This window comes from Microtus oregoni, unplaced genomic scaffold (assembly GCF_018167655.1).
Source record: "Microtus oregoni isolate MIOR12 unplaced genomic scaffold, Mior012 000006F_ref0000085, whole genome shotgun sequence".
NCBI classification, from domain to species: domain Eukaryota; kingdom Metazoa; phylum Chordata; class Mammalia; order Rodentia; family Cricetidae; genus Microtus; species Microtus oregoni.
The window spans coordinates 19,839,150-19,862,919 of NW_024543065.1; the positions used below are offsets into that span (position 1 = coordinate 19,839,150).

General features: G+C 43.6%; 1 protein-coding gene across 1 annotated transcript in view; it reads right to left on the minus strand.

Annotated features, from left to right (window-relative positions):
* The window catches only part of Dcbld1 (discoidin, CUB and LCCL domain containing 1), an 81,602-nt gene that overhangs the window by 13,459 nt on the left and 44,373 nt on the right, over nucleotides 1–23,770 (minus strand). The window contains exons 3-6 of the mRNA XM_041654958.1: nucleotides 18,496–18,630; nucleotides 15,811–15,862; nucleotides 12,109–12,181; nucleotides 972–1,105 (exon numbers count right to left, since the gene is read on the minus strand). Coding sequence (XP_041510892.1) covers nucleotides 972–1,105; nucleotides 12,109–12,181; nucleotides 15,811–15,862; nucleotides 18,496–18,630 — 394 coding nt within the window. The remainder of the gene's footprint in view (nucleotides 1–971; nucleotides 1,106–12,108; nucleotides 12,182–15,810; nucleotides 15,863–18,495; nucleotides 18,631–23,770) is intronic.

Genomic DNA, 23,770 nt, shown 5'->3' on the forward strand with positions numbered 1-23,770 from the left:
GAAATCTTTGAAGGTCAGAGAAGACTCAGTGGTTCGATCAACATGTATTTCGGTTTCCTGTCCTCTTCGATAGTAGGTACAGTTGGAGATATTCAGGAATTGACCGAAACCATGAAAACCTGGAAGAAAACGGCATTCATTCTCTTCCGCAGGTTCAGCTGGGAGTGGAAGCGCTCCTCCACACGGGGGCTCAGGCCATTTTAACTCTCATGCTGGCACAACCAGGGTGCCCATTTATTGCTACATTTATTTTCCACATAGATTATAAATGCTGTTGAAGATCTCGAACATTCTTAAAGATTTATTTACCTTATTTTTTTAAGTGATGAATGAAAACAAAGGAAAGAAAAGGACATGACTGCTCCTAGGTGTGGTGGAGGAGGAAGGTTATTGTAGATCTGTGGGAGAGAGCATCCTCAGAGGTGTGTGTGTGTGGGGGGGGGGGGATCTGGGAGAGTGCAGACTGGGGAGGGGGGAAAGGAAAGGGGAGAGAGGAGAACCAAGTGCAGCAGCCAGGAGATCAAAGGTATAAGAGGGGAAGGGTAACCAAAATGTCTGGATTATATAGGGAAGAGCCTCTGGGGGAAGAGCAGCCCAGGCCCTGGGCTGGAGAGTTCAGGGTGGAGGGCAAGGTAAGCCAGTCATACTCTAGAACAGGTAGGGACTGAGGGATGCTGGGAGAACCTGGCAGCCAGGTCTACCTTTGATAATGTTAAATAGGCATGTCAGCTGTTTGCCCGGCGTTTGAAACTTAACAGTATGAGTGGTTTGCCTTAATGTATGTCTGCGCACTGTGTGCATGCCTGGTGCAGAAGCGGTTATCAGACACCCTAGAACCGAAGTCATGGATGGTTGTGAGCTACCAATGTAGGAACTGAACTTCTCACAAGTGCTCTTAACGGCGGAGCTGTCTTCCTAGCCCCATCACCGACATTTTCACAGCTGACTACAGGGCATGCTGTCGTACTTACTGCCGGGAGAGCACACCATTGGACAGGACTCCTTCATAATGACCGATGCCTTTGCTCTGCAGCAGGTTGATGTGGCCCCCCAGTTCATCTGCGATGATCCCCGCGTGGATGGCAGCTTTGCACAGCAAAGAGGTCTGAAACAGAGCGACACCATCATTCAGCACTCGCTGAGAACACGGTGGAAACAAAGCTGGAGTTTTCTGCTTTTGTTTGCTTGGGGTTTTGGGTTTGTTTTGCCCTTTTAGAGACAGGGTCTCACTATTTAGACTTGGTTGTTCTGAAACTCACTCTGTAGGCCAGGCTGGCCTTGACCTCAGAGATCTGCGTGCCTCTGCCTCTGGAATGCTGGGATTAGAGGCACATTCATCACATTTTCTGGTTTTGCATACTTAGTCATTTACAGGAGTAGCCCTGCCGCCATGAATGATGCCTCTCCACAGCCAGGACTTCATGGAACCGCCTAGCTGGAAATCTGAACTGAGGCGAGGAGTTTGCCTTGTTCTTCTACAGGTAAAGAGGTCCTGCCAACTGTCACGCATATTAGTGAAGCCACAGGGATTCTTGAGCGCCTCAAGAACAACTTCAGACTAGTGGACCGAAGAATCCATCTGTCAAAACTGCTCACCATGTTCATGAGCAAATAAAATGGTGGCTATTTAAAGCCACTGATTTCTAGATGGATGGTTAAGCACAAAGAGATAACGGACTAAGTCTCTTTGACTTGGTATACAAGAGAGACTATTGCAAACACAGTGGAAGTCAGCCTAGGGACTAGCCAGGAAAGTGAGCTTTCGAGACTCGGTATACAAGAAAAACTACCGCAAACACAGTGAAAGGCAGCCTACGGACTAGCCAAGAAAGTGAGACTCTGTAGCACAGCTTCATATTACTCCAGTGATTTGGTATGGTGCCAAAACCAAGACAGCTGTCAGCCGCTATATGGAACAGAAACTTTCATGTGGAATGATGGGAAAAAAATTCCCAGCATTTATTTATCTCCTTTTCTGAATCCTTTCAGTGAGTCCAAGAGCCCGTGTCTGCAGAGGCACTGTGGGTCATGGACGCCTTCAGCAAGCTGTATGCTATGTATGTCTAACACGGGCAGCAAAAGCAAGAGCAACCGACTGGCTCTGATTAAGGCAGGTTAGGGCGTGGGATTGGCTCTGATGGGGTGACCAGGTCCAAAGGTCCCCAGGAAGAGATGTGGGTGCTCTGCATCTGCCCGTAGCTAATACCCAAGCCAGCAGGACAGAGGGTCACGACACTGGGTCTCAATCACTGGGCTCAGCAGTGTTCATAACAACGCCAATTCCCTGATTCTCAATGGAAGTATTTCTTAAGTCACAGTGGTTGGAGAAGCAAAGAGATAGATGGAACCAATTATCTTGAAGTTGCAACACCACCAAGGAATTCTGTGATTTTTTTTCTTTTTTTAAAGAGACTTTACATTTCCCACCTAAGGTTTGGCAAAGGAAGTCAGTTCTGCAGTATCTGACATCATTGCCATAAATAATGACAGACGGAGACAACACCTTCTGCTATGGAAACAAAATTAGCCCTAGAATGAGGGAAAAGGATGATGTTCTTTATAGTAGAGACCCATTCTGCACTTGAAAAAAACTTCCCCCAATCTGCCTGCATTAGGAAGCTTTCTTCATAGTCAAGAACACCAGCAACCCCAGCGATTATGAAATGGAGGCAGGAGGACCAGGAGTTCAGGGCAATCCCCAGCTACATAGGGGGATGAGCCTGGACTACACGAGACTGTCTTGGCAAACTGGGGAAATGGCTCAGCAGGTAAAGCACTTGCTGTGCCAATGTGAGGGCCTGAGCTCTCAGATCCCTAGAAGCTACAGAGTCAGACACTGCAGCATTCCTAGGGTGAGAAAGGAGGCAGAAACAGAAGGACACCTGGAAAGCCAGCTGGAGTACTGTACCCAGGGCCAGAAGGAGACACTGTTCAAACAAGGTGGAAGGCAAGAACAGACATCTGAGGTTGTTCATTGTTCTTCTCTGACCTCCACATGTGTACTGTGTGTGTGTGTGTGTCTGTCTGTCTGTCTGTCTGTCTCTCTCTCTCTCTCTCTCTCTCTCTCTCACACACACACACACACACACACACACACACACACACACACACACGTTGGTGGGAGGGCTGGAGAGATGTTCTTTCAGAAACCTGGGTTTGATTCCCAGCACCCACATGGCAGTTAACCATTTGTAACTCCAGTTCCAGGGAATTTTAAGTCCTCTTACAGTCTCTGCAGGCACTATGCACCCTCACATTGAACACAGATACACACGTAAGCAAAACATCCACACACATGAAAGCTTTTTTTTTAATTTCAAAAAATAGATAGTAAAACATGGGTGGGAAAATGGTGAGGAGATAGCTCCGTAGAGGTGGGGGTGGGACGAGCGGGAACAGACACGGACACACAACGCTTGTCAGTGTCTTCTGACCTCTACACTCATGCTGTGTCGTGTGAACCCAATGGTCCCCACAGGCTCATATATTTGAATACTTGGTCTGCGTTGGGTAGAACTGTTTGAGAAGGATTATGAGGTGTGGCCTTGTAAGAGGAGGTGTGACATGGGGCAGGGCTTCGAAATTTCAAAGACCAAGCCATTCCTAGCTAGAGCTTTCTGTTTTATAATTGTTGGCTTAACATGTAACTCTTGGCTACCCTGCCTGCCTTCCTGCCTGATGACACACTCCCAGCCATGATGGTCATAAACTGGGAGGAAGCCTCCGTTTAATGCTTTCTTTCATAAGTTGCTTTGGTCATGATGTCTTTTCACAGCAATAGAAAGCTAAGACAACCTACCCACAATAAATAAATGCAATGTAATTATTTAAAAGAGGACTATATAGCACAGTGATAGAGCACTTGACTAGCTGTGCGAGGTCTAAGCTCAATTCTCAGTCCCATTTGAAAAATAAATAAATACACAGATGATAAATAACTAAATAAAATCTTTTTTTTTTTTTTTTTTTTTGTTTTTTTTTTTTTGTTTTTCGAGACAGGGTTTCTCTGTGGTTTTGGAGCCTGTCCTGGAACGAGCTCTTGTAGACCAGGCTGGTTTCGAACTCACAGAGATCCGCCTGCCTCTGCCTCCCAAGTGCTGGGATTAAAGGCGTGCGCCACCACTGCCCGGCTACTAAATAAAATCTTAAAGGAAAGATAATGTAGGGCTGGAGGGATAGATGCTCTTCCAAAGGTCCTGAGTTCAATTCCCAGCAACCACATGGTAGCTTCTAACCACCTCTAGTAGGATCTGATACCCTCTTCTGGCATAAAGGCATACGTGCAGATAAAGTCCTCATGTAAATAAAATAAATCTGCCTCAGATGTTGATGGGAGAAAGGCAGGCATCTCTTCCCCATGATGCAAGATGGATGAGTAACGGGGACAACTCTTCCAACCTCACTGCTTCAGGACTGGCTCCCCCACATCTCTGCCAACAGGGTCGGCTATACTGTGCTGTCCAGGAGAGTGCAGTCTACTTTCCTGAGTACTGCAGCTGGTAAGGGGGAGGGTCAGCTCCCTTGGCAGCTGGAGGTGGTAGGGGGAGGGCATCTTTTCCTTGACCCTACCACCACACCAGAGATGAGGGAGGTAGTACCAGCTATGCCCCTCTCATACTCTCAGGGCTGGCTCACGAAGGCACCTGTCTACTGGATTAACTCTACTGTGCCGCCCATGGGAGGCGGAGGGTCCATTCTCCCAAGTGCTGCAGCCAGTGAGGGGGGTTGCAGCTTGCATTTTTATTTATCTACTTCCATTAAAAAAAAAAAAACTTTCTGCATGGTAATGCAGGCCTCTAACTCCAGCATTTGGGAAGTAGAGGAAGAAAAGTCAAGGGTTCAAGGCCAGCCTCAGCCACATATCCAGATTAAGGTTAGCCTGGGTTGCACACATCCCTTGGTAGCTAGGGATAGAGCCAGGGGAGGAGTGCTTGCTCAGCATGTTCCTGTCCGGGCATCCTGGCTCAACTCGAACTGCACTAGTTACATGTGCGGAAGTCATTTCTCTGCTCTGGCTTTCCTTCCTAAATAAACCAGACAGCAACAAGGATAGACTAGATCATCTGGATTATGCAGTATCTACTCTGGATGCCTGCCACCTTCTGGCTCTAGCCGGGGCATGCTTTGTAGGGTTCCCACAAGCTTATCTCCCTCCCTATGCCCCAGGAGAGAAGCAACTTAACTGTGGTCTGCTAGGCAGCTACTCCCAATGCCTTGAATCATTTCTCCCTCAGAATTCTGCCTGGTGATGGACGACCATCTCAGAAGCTATGTTTTCTACACAGCTCCCAGTGACTGACAGACCAGGGGTCAATGAGCAACAATGCCCACGAGGGTAACTGGTCATGGAATAGTCTGACTTCCCCCAAGCAGAACAGAAGGAGTCCAGTGGTACAGATGTCTATTAAGGAAGGTTTTAACTATAGATACATCTCCCCATAATATTTAATGCATGGCACAGGATTCATCTCTAGGAGATTAGTCACCAGATCTGTCCATTAAATCATCGTTAAAATGACCAATCTTTCCCACAACTATTTCTTTATTTAAAAAAAAAAAACACAATCCGTCATCTAATAATTTAAACATAATTCATGCTTATCAATGTCCCCTGTATCAGTTTAAAAATTGACCTTCATTACATCTGATTTAAAAAAAAAATACTTCCCCTTGAACAACTAATACTTTGATTTTCTAGTCAGTTTTGCGGTACAGGTATAGCACAGTCAAATGCACATATGGGCAAACTCCATCACTGGTTTGTGTTAACTAGTGATTTCCTTTAGACAAGATTCATGAACTAAACAGAAACAACAGTGCTATGATCCTGTAAGGAGCAACGGGAACGCATACACAGCTCTAGCCCTTGAAGACAGCTTTTTAATTTTTAAATGTGTGTTTATGTATACATCTATGCACATATTTTAGAGAGATGAGAAGTAGCCTTGTCACTGTCCAGTTTAGGAAGACATGAGGGTTTTAAGTGTGAAGCCAGCCTGGGCTACACAGGGAATTTGACATCCATCTGAATGAAAATCAAGTATTATCTCAAAAGAAAAAAAAAAGCAAACGAAGCATCATCACACGAAGTTCACCATGCCACGGAAGTCAGGCAAACAGGACGCCATGGAGACCCACAGGACTTCCCGAGCAGTCAGCAAACCATCATCAAACCACCCCAGGACTGTAGCGTTTCCTGAAACTTCCTCTTAGGAAAAGTCAGCAAGCTGTCAAAAGGACAGACAATGGTTCAACAAAAATAAATACAAAAGTAAGCATTTGGGGGGCTGAAGAGATGACTGGGCGGTTAAGAGCACTTCTTGTTCTGGAAGAGGATCAGAATTCAGTTCCCAGTTCCCTTCAGCTCCAGGGGCTCTGACACCCTCTTTAGGGTTCTGAAAGTATTTCTCGTACACATGTTCCACTACATACACATAGTCATAAAATTTTAAAAAAAAATCTAAAAATAAATAATAAAAGAGCTTGCAGTTAATGAAACATGAACTTAAAAAGCCAGTGAGGTGCAAATAAAATGACGTATATTTCACCTCTAATCATGTGACTTCTTCCTATCTGCTTTATTACAGTTCGCATAGTCTTCATTTTAGCATATTTGTAACATTTTTCTATGCAAATAATATTCTACAGAACTACGGAAAGTCACTCATTGTCACTACATAAAGAAATACTTAGTATTATTCCATTTTCCCTACAATTTTTTGGGTATACATAGGGCCAGTTTCTCACTTTCTCTGCCTAATCCAGGCATATACTTTTATTTTTTTGTATTTCTTGAACACTATTTTTATTTTTGAGATTTAATATAATTACATAATTTTCCCCTTCCCATTCCTCTCCCCAAACCCTCCCATATATCCTTCCTTGCTCCCTACCTTTGTGGCCTCTTTTTCCATTAACTATTATTGCATACAAATGTGTGTGTGGTATGTGTGCGTATGCGTACGTACGTGTGTGTGTGTGTGTGTAACGTTACCCATATGTTTGTTTTCAGGACTGATCATTTGATTCTGGATGACCAATGGGTGTGTTTTTGCCTGGAGAGGAGTTTTCTCCTGCTCTCAGCATTCGTTAGTTGCCTGTACTTTTCTGAGTAGGGCTGAGGTTTCATTGACTTTCCCCTGTCCACTTTGGTAAGTCTACTTTTATTGTCCTTGTTGGCAGTTTCTTGAACATTTTTTGAGACCAATGAATTTGTAAAATGAATTAGTGAAGGCCGGCAAGATAGCCTCACAAGTAAAAGTGCCCAATGAACTGCCACATTAGATACTTAAAATCAGCGGCGGTTAGAATAAGAGCGCCCCCCATAGGGTCATTTGAATGTTTAGTCACCAGGGAGTAGCACTATCTGAAAGGATTATAAGGATTAAGAGGTATGGCCTTGTTGGAGGAAGTGTGTTACTTGGGTGGTTTTTAGGTCTCAAAAGCCCATGCTAAACCCAGCACCTTTCTTTCTCAGCCTATGGATCAAGAAGTAGCTCTCAGCTTCTGCTCCAGCACTGTGTGTGGCAACATGTTCCCCACAACAATAAAGGACTAAACCTATGAAATTATAAGCAAGCCCCAATTAAATGCTTTCTTTTATAAGGGTTGCCTTGGTCAAAGTGTTTCTTCACAGCAATAGAACAGTGACCAAGACAAGTTCAATTTCTGAAATTCACACAGTGAACACAAAATCAACTTCCACAAGTTGTCCTCAGACCCCCACTCCTTTGATGGTACACAGTACCCCCACAACAAAATTAATAAATTAGTTAACTGATGTATCCTATTGAAAAGCAGATGTATCCCACTATTAGCAAGCTGGAAAGGTGGCAAAGGAAAGCTGCCCTGTGGTCACATCTTAAGGAGAAACCCAAAGGCCACACTGCTCTATAGACTCTAAAACCAGACATGGTGTAGACGGTCAGACAATGAGACAGAGTCCAGAATCTTAAGGACTGAAAAAGACCCTTAAAAGTTTTTCATGTGCAGCCTCGGAAGATCCCTTCTTTCCCCACCCACGGGCACCTTCACTCATACATACTGTCACCAACAAAATGCCTGTAACATCTACATATTTCTCCAACACCCTACTGCAGTCTATGCTATTTAATTATTCCTTTTATGCAGCTGAAGTTGGCATCTCTATGACGTTTATCCATTGATCCTACTGTTTGTTGCCTTTTGGGCCCACAGAATGAATCGATACCTTTTCTGTAACTATCTCTTCAAGACCACATATTCTCAATGTTGTATAATCCCAGCATTTGGGAGATGGAAACAGGAAGACCAGGAGCTCAAGCCCAGCCAAGGATTGGATATAGAGTTCAACTTGAAACCCTGTCAAAGTCAGGCAAGCAGACAGATATAGACAGACCAACCCAAGGACACATTCTCGCTCAAGTCAGAATGCTTGCTGCTTCAATGGCTCCTCAAGTAATTAGTTTTCCAGATTCTGTTTTTCTGATGTACAGGATGCTTTGGATTTGCAAAGACTCTCTCAAAAAAGACTCATTACGCGGAATGTATTTCTTAAGAGGAAGCTGCCATGGAGCAGATGCTAAAATAACTCCCAGGATCTGCCTCCTGGTAATCCCCCTTGCAAAACGCCGAACATGTGCGGAAGCTATGAGTAACCTATTAGTAACTCAGAGAACGTGGCAAAGAGGTGGGGATGTCACCCCTTTTCACTGTGTCCCATGTTAGTAGGAGATACTTTTGCTAGTCATTCTCCCTTGCTGGCTTCTAGGAGGTGTGCAGCCATGTTAGGAAGCACACGGCAAGAATGACAGCAACAACGGGCAAAATCCAAGAAAGCAGTGGGCCTTTGGTCCAGTGACACTCAAGTACCTGAGTGCGCCCAACACTGCAAGCTGAGAAGCCCACCTGTCACTGAGGGGCTGCAGCTCCAGCTCACATTTCAGCTACAGTCTTAGGAGATCCTGCAGTGGAGACCCAGTCAAACCCCGCTCAGACTCCTCATCCACAGAAAATGGGAGAGACAGGGCCAGCAAGATGGCTCATAAAAGTGTCTGAGGTAAATCTGACCACCTGAGTTTGATCCCTGGAGTCCATCCTGGAGAGAAAGAATGAAGTCCTGAAATTGTTCTCTGACTGCTACATAACAAATGCTCACCTGCACACACAGGACACAGACACAGACACACACACACACACACACACACACACACACACACACACACACAATATGTGTACCTTAAAAAAACAAAAAGGTGCCGGGCGGTGGTAGCGTACGCCTTTAATCCCAGCACTCGGGAGGCAGAGGCAGGTGGATCTCTGTGAGTTCGAGACCAACCTGGTCTACAAGAGCTAGTTCCAGGACAGGCTCCAAAGCTACAGAGAAATCCTGTCTCGGAAAAAAAAAAAAAACAAAAAGGCAGGTGTGGTGGTGCATGTCCCTGACCCCAGCACTTGGGGTGCAGAAAGCAGGCAGGCCTCTGAGTTTGAGGCCAGGCTGGTCTATAGAGAGTTCCAGGCCTGCCAGGGCTACATGTGAGACCTGGTCTCTAAACAAATAAGAGCATAAGTAAGAAAAGACAACTGGCCGGGCGGTGGTGGGGCACACCTTTAATCTCCGCACTTGCAGAGACAGGTGGATTACTATGAATTCGAGGCCAGCCTAGTCTACAGAATGAGTTCCAGGACATGCTCCAAAGTTATAGAGAAACTCTGTTTTGAAAAACAAAACAACAACAAACAAACAAAGACGAAGAAAGACAGAAAAAAGGAAAAGGAAATGTGATCTTGCAATTTAAAAAAAGAAAAGAAAAGAAAAGACAACTGGAGACAACAGATGTCGCTTCAGCCTTGGTGTATGCATACTGCTGTGCAGCTATGAAGACTCTAACAGATTCACAAAAGACACTAGGCAGACTCCTCGAAAGAGATGAGCCAGGCGTGGTGGCACACATCTTCAGTCACAGCATTCAGGAGGTGAGGCAGACGGATCTTTGAGTCTGAGGTCAATCTAGTCTATAGACTGAGTTCCACGGACAGCCAAGGCTACACAGGGAAACTGTGTCTTGAAAAACAAAACAAAAGCAAATGGTGCCAGTTGGTAAGACGAACCCTGAATGCTAGCACCTGCAGGTAAGTATTCAGATGTAACACACAGGATGACTGGCCCCCCAGTCCCTGTTTTCCCACCCCAAACACACACACACACACACACACACACACACACACACCAAAACAAGAAACAATATAAAACCTTTCCACGGAAAGGGAAGAAACTCTACTTCAACATTTGACTTCCCCTACTTAATTTCCTGGAATCATTTAGGAATAGCTTCACTCAGTAAATATTCAAAACAAAGAGGTATAGACCATTGGAAGAGTCAAAACTTAGGTGTTCCACATGTGGGAATGAGAAGGGGGAAAAAGAAAGAAAAAATTCCAGTAAGTCAGATATCCTGTGCCCAATTTATAAACAAAAGCAATACAAGAAGGAGGAAACAAAAGGCAATCAAGATGTGCTAAGAGAAAACAACACAACAACAAAAAAACCAACCTGCAACAAAATTAAAGTCATGTTTTCTCTCTTGCCAAGTGCCATTTCAATCTCTATAGTGTGGTCAAAAGACACTTCTCCATGCACCAGGACACGCCAGTAATTGCTTTTCCTGACAGACGTTTCACCTTTCAACAGTGAAGGGTAAATCCAATCATTTTAAAGAGTGATATCAGCTGAGAGAGCAAAGGGGGCGGGGGGGGGGGGGGGGGGACAAAGGTCTGCAGGATGGAAAGGTAAACAGATATAAACAATGAATTATGTATTAGGAGAGAGGGCAGATTAGAAAAATAAGCTTCTGAGATTTACTTTTGTCTGGGAACAATATATATAAAATCCAGAGAGTCCCCTTAGGCATAAGAATGGAGGGGGTGGGCAGCTATAGTGAATCAGAGCAGGGCAGATGGTGTTTTACTCTGTGATGTGACCAGTCACGTCACTAACTCTAGCACAGAAGTCACCTGGAGTTACAGAGCTGGGGCCAGCAGGACGACTCAGGGTCAACAGTGCCTGCCATCTGATGATGCAGGCCTGACAGTCCCACATAAAGCTGAAGGAGAAATGGAGCCTAGGAGTTGTTCTTAGACCTCATGTATGCCATGGCATGAACAACTACATATGAACATCTCTCTCTCTCTCTCTCTCTCACACACACACACACACACACACACACACACACACACACACACGACTATGAGCCCTCAGTACAAGAGAGGGGAGAGAGAATATGAATATTTAAGTATATGAATCTATGGGCTTTTGCAGAAACTGGACAAGTGTTTACATCTCAAAGCTCATGCATTAAAAGCAAATGCCCAGCCTGTGGCATATTAGCACATGGCAGAACCTTTAGGAGGCTGGTCTTAAGAGAAGAAATTAGGCCACCAAGACAGTGCCATTGAAAGGGTCTGTGGAAGCCAGGCGGTCGTGGCGCACGCCTTTAATCCCAGCACTTGGGAGGCAGAGGCAGGGGGATCTCTGTGAGTTCGAGACCAGCCTGGTCTATAAGAGCTAGTTCCAGGACAGGCTCCAAAAACCACAGAGAAACCCTGTCTCGAAAAAACAACAACAAACAAACAAACAAAAAAACCAGAAAGGGTCTGTGGATTTCCTCTTTTGCCTTTCTCTACTTGCCAGTTGTCCTCGGGTGAGCAGCTTGCTCTATCTGCCACATGTTCCCCATTGACACACACTCTGCATCTCAGACTTTCCTATGATACATTGTTTCATTTCAGGCTTCCTCTATGACATACTGCAAACAGGCAGGATTGAAACTGCCAGAAATATTTATCTCAGGTATTAACTATAGTAACAGAAAACTGACCAGTACAATGAAATAATACTTCTTAGGTGCTAAATATATTTTTGTTCTTCATTTCACTTTTATTACTCTTAACAGGAAATAAGAATGAATGCATAGACTACTTTAGTTTCAAAATTAATACATTTCAACATCTCACAAAAACATAAAATGCACATCTGTGTAGATTTCTGTTTCCCATTTTGCTTGATTTTTCAATCAACTCAGGCACAGCAAGCAACACTTTACGCCTTTGGTGACACCATTAATCACTTACATCTCTGTAGCCGTCTTTCATATTCCCCGAAATGTCTCCTGCTACGTCTCTACAACCAGCTGGGCAGAATTTGCTGGAAAATAGAATTCATATTTTATCAAATTACATTGAAACCAAAGAAAGGCATTAAACTAAACTTCAATTTAAAGTAATTTTCCTCATTAATAACACAGGCAACAATCATCTTGCTTTAAAGACAGACAAGAAGCCCAATTAACAAAAACACAAACTGATATAAAATCTTAACCTGGAGACCAGTTTTACACAATAGTTTCTTGTTTGCTATAAAGATTTAAATATTCTAGTAGCCGTATTATAAAAGTAAAAAGAAACAGGGAAAATTAATTATATATATTTAACACAATATACCTAAATTCTGTTAATTTCCATATATAATGGAAAAACAGCAAGAATCAAGGAGATAATTTAACTTTGTTTTTCCTTAGTACTGGGGGTGTATTTTACACCTGCAGTGTACTTCACCTTGAACTTGACATAGCTCAAGTACACTGTCTTCAGGGATACTGTAACAGATAATACCAATCTGTGCTAATAATAAATTACCTTTACAATTAAAAAGGCATATTTTAAAATTAGGGCTCATTCAGGCCTCATCATCCAAGTCTGTAATCCCAACTAATCCAAAAACTGAGACAACAGAATCACATTTTTAAAGGCAGGTTTGATCCGTGTGTGTGTGTGTGTGTGTGTGTGTGTGTGTGTGTGTGTATACACACACATACACGGTAAATAAATAATAAAACAGGGCTTGATTTATGTAACAGTCATCATTCACGGAGCTGTGTAGGCATCATGGAAGCTAGTGTGGCGGAAGGGTCTCCGTGCTGGAGTCTGGTGAGGTAACTTGAGCCATACTCTACTCAGTTAGTCGACCCTGAACACCTCTCTCATCTCCCAGCCCACTCTCTATTTCTAGTTTCTTGAAGCATCAACATTATCGAGGGCAGCTACTTACCTCTCTAAAACACACATACACACACACAAATGAAGTATAAAAACACTGACAGCTTTGAAGATGAATGCTGCACGCCCATTTCTATATATACTACTTGGCAGTCTTCCTTCCTCCCTCCCTCCACCAGTTTCCCCTTCCCTTTCCTCCCTCCAAGCTTCCTATATGGCCCTCCTTGGTCGCTTTCAAATGCATGGCCTCTTTCTTCATTGATCATTGTTACATATATGAACAAACATTTATTTTAATATATAAATACAACTCGCTTGGCCTCTACAATGCAGCTTGTAAGTGTACTTTCAGGGCTGACCATTTGGTACTGCATAATCAATTGGAGCTCTCAGTATTCCTTAGTTGCTTTGCTTATATTCTTTCTGTAGGGTTTGAGGCTTCTTTACTCCATTTAAAAAGTGACAGATTCCAAAATAGCAGCTGTATTATTATTACTATTTCCTTTCCTTTTACTTTCTTCTTGCTGCTTAGAAAATCAGGTTGTAATGACAATTAGCGAGTGACTCCAATAAACGTTTCATAGTTCTTTCCTAGTGGCCTGCACGGCAGCAGTAATAAAGGAACTGAGAAATAAAAACAACCTCCTGCAGAGCCACAGGGCTCTTAGTGCCAGCTAAGTCTCTGAATTCATAACACTCAGGACTGAGGGAAGTGGAACGCTGCCCGTGATGCACATAATATAAGACCCCCACGGAGCCCACACTTGCCAATCAAAGGCCGTGTAAGAGCTCATATGGGAAGCACAAGACTAAACAGCCTCACGCTAATCTCGTCTAATTTTGCTGTCAGATGAATTGACAATCAAATGGGTAACAAAGGACTTCCAAAGATTTCCGTATTCCCGAATTATGGGTAAGGGCTGTGGGCCTGTACTAGCACTGGAAAATGGCTGCCTAAAGTGGAACCGATCTGTTATTGTAGGCTTGATATATTCTTCTCTGTGATGCCCAGAACCCCGAATGTGTGTGGCTGGTGAAACTTTAGAGGCCATTAACCTCTGAGAGAGAGAGAGAGAGAGAGAGAGAGAGAGAGAGAGAGAGAGAGAGAGAGAGAGAGTGAGTTGAATGATAACCTTAGGAGGCAACATTTTTGCTTGTTTGTTTTGGTTTTCCGAGACAGGGTTTCTCTGCAGTTTTGGAGCATGTCCTGGAAGTCACCCTGTAGCCTAGACCGCATTGAACTCACAGAGATCCACCTGCCTCTGCTTCCCAAGCGCCGGGATTAAAGGTGAACCACCACTGCCTGGCTACAAGGCAACATTTATTTTATATACTTTGGTTTCTCACGTTTCTCTGGTAGACTTAATATTAGCTAACACTGGAATTGACTCTGCACATCAACCACCTACACTGACAATGTCCAAACGTGTGAGATAGCTAAGAATTCGGGCTCTCAACCCTAACTCCCCAAGTACACTCAGGGTAGTTGACATAGTGGCTTTCAGCTTCCAATTTCAGGCTGGAACAGAACCTTGCGGGCATGGAACATCACAAGAGCTACTCGTGTGTATGGGGTAGAGAGCTGCACTGCCACGAAAACAGCACTCTATCATTACAGTTTTGTTATTGCTATTGGCAGCAACTTCTAGACAGCAATTCTCAGCTGGGGGTGCTTTTGTCCCTCAGAAGACATAATGCATTGTCTAGAGCCGGTCTTGCTTGTCACAATTGGCATCCGGACAGTGAATGCCTCAGAGAAGCTAGGCATTCAACAATGCCTAGGACAGCCCTACACAACAAAGAATTGCAGAAAGAGCATGTCTATGGTTGGGAGTTTCCTCTAGACCATATCACTTCATAAATGGTTGGGGAGGAAATCAGATCAGAGATAGTAGATCTGTAGTTAAAGCTGAGCTAACAATCCATGTCTTTATTCTCTATAGGCTTTTCCGTAGGGTAGAAGGCAAAAACCCTATAAAAATTACACAATTCATTTCCACATACCAGCCAGGAAACTGATTCCAGACTCAACTGTGGCTCATTGGTAACACAGCAGAACTTAGGGATAAACAAAATGGTGGACCAAGTCCCAAATCTGACCTGCTTCTACTTCTTTGTGCTTGCATATGTGTGTGTGTGTGTGTGTGTGTGTGTGTGTGTGAGAGAGAGAGAGAGAGAGAGAGAGAGAGAGAGAGAGAGAGAGAGAGAGCCCTACAGCCCAGGCTCAACCTCCTGCCTATGTTCCCAATGACCAGGACAATACAGGTTTGTACCACCACGCTCAATCCGAACCATATCCTGACATTGCTGGTTTTTCCCCCCCAAGACATTGGTTTTTAATCTTAAATCAAATGTACATGTGTGAATTTTTGTATGGGAATGCACATGTAAGGACAGGTGCACAAAGAAGTCAGAAGAGAGTATTGGATCTCCTGGAGCTAGAGTTATAGGTGAGCTTCCTGCTGTGGGTACTGGAAACCAAATTCAGTCTTCTGCAAGAGCACTGTGTACTCCTAACTGCTGAGCCATCTCTCTAGCCTGGGCTTTTTCTTCTAAATAAAACTTTATTATGACACTAACATTTGTTTCCATCATCTACCTTTGCCTTTTTGCTTCAACACAACAGAGATTTCATGAGTCCTTGCAATGGAAACTCTTGACCTACAAAACCTCTATTTACAGTGTAGTTCTAGACAAAAGGTTTGCAGACTCTGCCTTTTGGGAATATCTCAAATACTCCTTATCGTTATACATAAATAATTCAGGACATATATTTACCTGTATTTTTCCTCCGAATAATGATTGCCTCGTTCCAAGCACGTTATTAAATCTATTACAAATAAAGAGAAGTGCAATTAGCAGGTGAGTAGATACCAGGCCACCTGTTCCTAAATATTTCTTTAGAGATAAAGTAAACTTTGAAAGCATTATCATGTTATTTGAATTTGTCTAAAAATAAATAATATCTGAGATTACAGTCTCCAGTGTTCAATCAGTTTCTTTTTCCTGACCTGTCACCGATGGTGACTTTCAGTGTTAATGTCTTGAGAACAATAACAAAATCTACTTCTAACAGTAAGCACCGGACACCTGCAGGTATAACGCATACGATATCCTTGTCAGGAGAAAAGCCATTAAAAATCCCATTACAGTTCACAAAAAAACATCCTCAGGAAGATTTTTATTTTATTTTACTTTTGAGACAAAGTATGAGGTAGTCCAGGTCTCAAAGTCACTATGTAGTTGAGTATGACCTTGACATGTTGTGGTGGTTTGAAAGAAGATGGTCCCCAAAGAGACTGGCACTATTAGAAGGTGTGGCCTTGTTGGAGGAAGTATGTCACTGTAGAGGCGGGCTTTGGGGGCTTATATATGCTTAAGTCATGCCTAGTGGTTCAGACCACTTCCTGTTGTCTGTGCAAGATGTGAAACTCTCAGCTACCTCTCCAGCACCATGTCTGCCATGTCCCCTCATGACGATAATGGGCTGAACCTCTAAAAACATAAGTCAGCCCAATTAAATTCCTTTATAAGTGTTGCCATGGTCACAGTATCTCTTCACAGCAATAGAAACCTTAAGATACATGTTCTGGTCCTCTGGCCTCTCCTTCCTGAGTGCTGGGCTTATAGGTATATGCTATCATGACTAGATTCATATGGTGCTGGAGTTAGAACCTAGGCACAATATCAATGGAGTGATCGGCTCCTCAGGACATCTCAATTCCAACACTCTGGCCAGTGGCGCTCAGTGACATAGAAGTTTATCAAGAACAGTGAGATGCTGATGAACGGTCTTCTGACTTGGTTTTCTTTTTTCTTTCAGGAAACAGGGTTTCTCTATGTAGGCTTGGTTACCCTCAAACTCACAGAAATCTGTCTGCCTCAGCCCCGAGTACTGAGATTAAAAGTGTGTGCTGGCTCATGATCAATAATCATGATCAGCAATTGGAAACAAGTATGTAAAACAGAAGTTCCTTACAGGGAACATACTTATTTAAGTTGGCAAAATAGTTCCCCAAATACCCTACATTCTTGGCAATAGCTCCTTCTCTCCAGGAATCTTTTAAGAATTTTTTAGGGGGCTGGAGAGATGGCTCAGAGGTTAAGAGCATTGCCTGCTCTTCCAAAGGTCCTGAGTTCAATTCCCAGCAACCACATGGTGGCTCACAACCATCTGTAATGGGGTCTGGTGCACTCTTCTGGCCTGCAGGCATACACACAGACAGAATATTGTATACATAATAAATAAATAAATATTTAAAGAAAAAAAAGAATTTTTTAAAAAAATGATTGATTGATTGATTGATTGATATTGACTATGTATATAGTGTTCTGCCTGCATATATGCTTGCAGACCAGAAGAGGGCTCCAGATCCGATTATAGATGATCAAGCCACCATGTAGTGGTGTATCTGCATCTCACCACATGGCTATGGCTAACTGGCAAGGTTCCAGTGAGCCTGTCTCCTGCAGGCAGCTACATGGCTTCTCTCTGACCCCGCCTACTCTCTATAAATCTCTTTCGACCTGACTATATTCTGTTAAGCCATTGGCTGAAAGCAGCTTCTTTATTAACCAATGGTATACAAAGCGGAATCCCACATCAAATCTCTGAGCCCATCTTTTAAGAATCTTAAGGAATAACATATGGGAAACACTGGCCATGATGGCCAATCCCATCTAAGCTACTTTGAAGGAAATGAGTGGCACATCCCTTCCATGCACATTTGTGCCAAAGGGGAGTGGCAGCTAGAACACTGGGCACATTGTGACCCTGGTTGGTGATGGTGCGGGCTACCTGGTGAAGACTCTGTACCACATGAGGCTGAGGAAGAAGCCAACAGTTTCTTTCATCAGCACTCATACTCTCTTCCCTTCTTTCCCAACCATGGCATGTTGCGTGACAGTGGCTTCTCCTCCTGCTACTATTCGGTCCCCAAGCTGGTGTGCCAGGTGTGTGGGTCACTAGTTAAAACATTTGTTTACTGAGCAAGAAAGGAGGCTCTGGGGAAGGACATCAGAGAAGCCAGACCACAGCAGGGTTGGGGGAATTTCCCCCAAATATGTGTCAATCAAAGTTTATAGGACACAAGATTTACTCCATCTCAAGTGCATCATTGGATCCACTTACCATATGCTCTACAAGGAATCATTATAGGACCAACTACTTACAAAAGAGCTCTTCCACTCTGTCCTCAGGAACTTCCCCCACTCTCCCAAGACAGGCTTTTACTTCCTAGCCTTGACTGGCCTGAAACTCACTAGCAGACTGGACTAACCTTGAAATCACAGCTGCTAGGCTGCCTCTTACTCAAGAACGCTGGGATTAAGGCATGTCCATCTTGTCCTCACATTTTACAGTTGTATCTGATACCACAATTCTATCCAGAGGAAGAGATAAGGAGCAGAAAGACACTTCAGGCAGATAGGATTTATATACACAGGGTGGTTTTTCTGCTGTACCTGGATGGTCACTGCTGGAATAGGCCAGCAGAAATCCCCGGCCAGAAATGTGAGATCCGCTCCGGAACTGGACAGTCACTTCACTTGAGTTCACCCGGAGTTCTATGGGAACAGCCCAACTCCCACAGTATGGGCCTGGAAACAAAGCACACGGGTGGCACACTTGAAAACTTACAAAAAACAAAGAAAATTTGTCTAGAGACGAATATACTCTACAACACACATAAAATTTATAATTCTTATCCATCTGGAATTTTATTTGACAGAGACTGATCTGTAAACCTGATTAGACTGCTGAGCCCGGGGTGGAGTAGACAAGCAAGAAGTTGGAGGTTGTTCATTATGAGCAACCCTACCGATGGGTTTTGATCTTGGAAAAAGACCAACTGAGGTCAAATACATTAAGGAAAAATTTGTCATACAGAATATACTCTAGGGACCTACTAAGTTTGCTCAGAGGAACCACTTCAGAGGAGGTGCTAGATGAAAATACAATGCCCAATGTGTGATTTTAAAAAAGATACTGGACTGATGAGACGGCTTGGCTCCACAGATAAAAGTGCTTGTCACCAAGTCCATATGGTGGAAGGAGAGAGTCAACTTCTCTAAGTTGAGGTCTAACCGTCATTGAGTTCTGTGGCATGCATATACCTACACACATAATACATAAATAAATACAATTTAAAAGTTAATTTTTTGCTCATATACATTGTTCACATTTTCCTCTTGCATTAACTTCTGTCTTAATACAAAATATGTTTTGATTCATGCCACGGAGTCTATACAAAAGTGTGATGTTTTTCCCTGCTTTTGAGATAGGGTCTTAGAACGTAGCCTAGGCTAGAACTTGCAATCCTCCTGTCTGAGTTTCTAAAGTGATTTCTAAAGGCAAACACTATTTTATAAATTTGCAAGGTATGGAGCCCCAGAACTCCTGAGGCAGGTATGTTGTTATCTCTGTGAGTTTCAGGCCAGTCAGGCCTATATAGAGACTTCCAAGGCCACCAGGGATGCTGAATAAGAATCTGTCTCTAACAAACAAGCAAACAAGTAGATGAACAAACAAATAAACCAAAGTAAATCCGTTAATTCACTGAGTAATAATGTTTCTAGCTTGGTGTGGTGGCTTATGCTTGTAACACCAGGACTCAGGAAGATTGCCATGAGTTCAAGGCCAGCCTGAGTTATGGGACTGGTGGCAAACACCTTAGTCAATGAACCATTTTGTGGGCTCCACAAGCAGGTTTTGTTTTTCCTTTCCTTTTGTGACACAGTCTTATTGTATACTCTTGGCTGGGTTGGAACTAACTGTGTAGACCTAGAACTCTCAGAGATTCATCCTGACTGCTGGGACTAAAGGCATATACCTCATGCCCAGAAAGCTTTGTAGGGAGAGTCTTCACCAACTTCTCTTAAAACAGTATAGAAGCAGCCAAGATCAGCAGCTACACCAATCAGGCTAAGAAAAAAGAGATGTGGAAAGAAATGACCACGCAAATCAATAGTAATCACTATCCCAAATAGGATCAAAACGGTCCTATTTTGTAGATCAGGAATCCAACTAACCAACATCCTGTCCTGGCAGGAAGGATGTGACTGCTCTCCTGTCTCATCCAAGTTTCATATTCTGAAGATAGAGAGAGATGGGCCCTCTCCTGTCCTACATCTCTGTTGTTCCCTATTACTAAGCTACAGTGAAATCCAAGTACAATGACTTCCTGGCCCTATTCATCCATTAAATTTGTGTGTTTGGTAAGTGTACATGTGTAAGTGTGGACACACATATGCCTGGGCGTGGGTAGAGAAACCAGAGCTCAACCTTGTGTGTCTTTCTCTATTACTCTTGACTTTATGAAAGATATATTTATTTATTTTAAAGATTTATTTATTTATTATGCATAAAGTGTTCTGTCTATATGCATGCCAGAAGAGGGCACCAGATCTCATTATAGATGGTTGTGGGCCACCAAGTGGGTGCTGGGAATTGAACTCTGGACTTCTGGAAGAGCAGCCAGTGCTCTTAACCCCTGAGCCATCTCTCCAGCCCCCTAACAAAAATATATTTTGAGTGTTTGCATGCACGTATGTATGTGTATGCATACCTGGTGACCATAGGGACCAGAAGGTGGTATTGGATCCCCTGGAACTAGAATTAGAGATGTTTGTGAACTGTCATGTGGGTGCTGAAAACTGAACTTGGTCCTCTTCAAGAGCAACAAGTGTTACTAACTGCAATCATCTCTCAAACCCTCTATCTTAATTTTAAAACAGTCTCTCACTGAAGCTGGAATGTATGGATTAGGCTGGGCTGTGTGGCCAATGAGCTGAAGTGCCTGGCTTTTATGTGGGTACTGGAGATCACTATTTGGGTCCTCATGCTGTGGTAGGCACTCTGTCAACTGAGCCCTCCTTCCAGCTCCCACTTCTCTCTTTCCAAGCCCTCATCACATATTAACAATTCCCTGACATAATACTGGCAGGCTACTTAGAATAGCTCATATGCCAAGAGCTCTATATGAGTCCTTCTTTAATAAAAAATGCATGTTTTCTATTTAGACTGTGTCCAGAGCAAGACAATATCAAATTCCCCTCTTCGTCTCTAGCAGAGTGCATTCTGTCCTTCAAATATTGCCTGCATTGAAATGATTTTCATTTATAATGATTTGTGAAAGCCAACTCCCCAAAAAAGGACATGTGTAACAGTTTTTTAAAATGTATTCTCTTTGAAATACCAGGAGAAAGAATTGACATGTGCCAAAGTAAAGAAATAACTGTATATCAGAGCTGGCTCACGGTAGTAATCACAGCACTTGACAAGAGAAGGCAGGAGGCTTTGAAATTCGATGGTAGCTTGGGGTACCTGTCAGGGAAATGCCTCAGAACCCAAGGGCTGGGGATGTAAGTGACTCAGTGGTAAAATGCTTGCCTAGCAGATGGTTAATAATGATTCGCAACTAGACAGGCTCTAGACTCACTTAACAGACAAGCCTCTGAGCATTCCCTTGAGGGATTACCTTGATTAGGCTGAGATGGAAGACCTCCCCTAAGCTGGGGAGCACCATTCCCTAGCCTTGGGTAACGGACTGCTCAGAGGGCTACCTGAGCATGAGGTGCATTGTTCTCTGCTTTCACACTACAGTTGGGGTTTGACCAGCTATCCTGAGCTCCCGCTGCCAGGATTTCCCAGTCGTGGGTCCTTGAACAGTGAGTCAAAAGAATTCCTTTCTCCCTTAAGCTGCTTTGGTCAGGGTACTTTTACAGAGTAAGAGAAACATGCATATGTCATGGATAACTAGGATTCTTACCATTTAAGAACAGTTTATAAATATTAAAGACAGGCAGTTAACTAATCTATCCTTACACGATTGTCCTTGTTAGGTTTTTCTGCTGCTGAGATAAAACAATGACAAAAAGCAAGTTGAGGAGGGAAGGTTTTATTTTAGTCCAGAAGCCAGAGTCCATTAGCAGGCAGAAACTCAAGGCAAAAACTGAAGCAGAGATCATGGAAGAATGCTGCTTGTTGGCTTCCTCCCCAAGGCTTGCTGGCTTCTTTCTTATGCACACCCTACCCAGAGGTGGCACTGCCCACAGTAGGCTAGACCCTCTCCCGTCAATCATTAATCAAGGAAATTGCTCACAGACCAATACTGATGGGCAGTTTTCTAATCTAGAGTCCCTCTTCCCAGGTGACTCTAGTTTTGTCACATGAACAAAAATTAACCAGCGCAATTATGAAATACAATAGGCATTTCTGTAGGTTTATGCCAGTCATGGGCAGTGTCTAACTCCCAGGTTGTATGACGTGTTTGAAATAAATGTATTTGGGGAGCTGGAGAGATGGCTCAGTGGTTAAGAGCATTGCCTGCTCTTCTGGAGGTCCTGAGTTCAATTCCCAGCAACCACATGGAAGCTCACAACCATCTGTAGTGAGATCTGGTGTCCCTTTATGGCCTGCAGGCAGAACACAGTGTACATAATAAATAGATAAATATTAAAAAAAAGAAATAAATGTATTTGCCAATTGCAGAGGTTAGTATATTGGTATATAAGCCAAAGAATGAAAACAAAGAAACTCAGAGCAGTTAGGATCTTCCCCTACCCAGGCGCAATCCTCTCCAAACTGCTAACATTAAGTCTCTGCTAACTCTCCACAGCATCCCAAGGAACTCTGATAAAAAATTGAGGCAAACACATCTAAATTGGCATCCCAAATGAATTCAATTTCACTTTTTAAAAGTTTACTATGTTCAGCAAGTCCGGTTTTATCCCATGCTTTTTCAGACCCAGGCCAGCTGGCCTTGGTGGGTTCCCGATAGAACATCCCCATTGTCTCAGTGTGTGGGTGCACCCCTCGCAGTCCTGAGTTCCTTGCTCGTGCTCTCTCTCCTTCTGCTCCTGATTTGGACCTTGAGATTTCAGTCCGGTGCTCCAATGTAAGTCTCTGTCTCTGTCTCCTTTCATATAGTGGACAATGAAGACTACTGAGAACTCAAGAACAATGGCAATGGGTTTTTGATCCTACTGCACGTACTGACTTCGGGGGAGCCTATGCAGTTTGGATGCTCACCTTACTAGACCTGGATGGAGGTGGGTGGTCCTTGGACTTCCCACAGGTCAGGGAACCCTGATTACTCTTCGGGCTGATGAGGGAGGGGGACTTGATGGGGGGGGGAGTGAAATGGGAGGTGGTGGCGGGGAGGAGGCAGAAATCTTTAATAAATAAATAAATTAAAAAAAAAGTTTATGAAGAGTTGAATTGTTGCAAAACTGACCACTTATTCCAAAAATAGATAAAACTACAGGTCATCACACACATTTGTACACTATATAATTCCCTAGAAGCCAAACACATGCAGCTGTAAAGTTATAATTTGGTTTTATCCTGCCAAAGTTATGATAAGCACACAGACATCTCTGGAAAAAGTGCAGAGAAAGTGAAGGCAAGCGCACTGTCCTTTAATGACCCTGATGGCAGACACCAGTCTCTCTCAGTTCTGGCACGCCACACAAGGGTGCGCCCTCGAGGGAGAATGAGAGACCTTTGTCTGTATTGACGTCACGCAGAACGGCTCTCCTGATTTCCTCAGTGAGTGCGGCATGAGTGAGGCTGAGTTTGGGCTGGGGACGGGGCTGTTGCAAGGCAGCCTGTTGGGCAAGGCACCCAATCCTCACCCAGTCCCAAGGCTGGGCAGCTGCAGAGTCCTTCCCATAGGCAAGCTGTAGAAACAGAAGACATGGCTACTCCAAGGTATGGTTAAGCAGGTTTTTATTATAG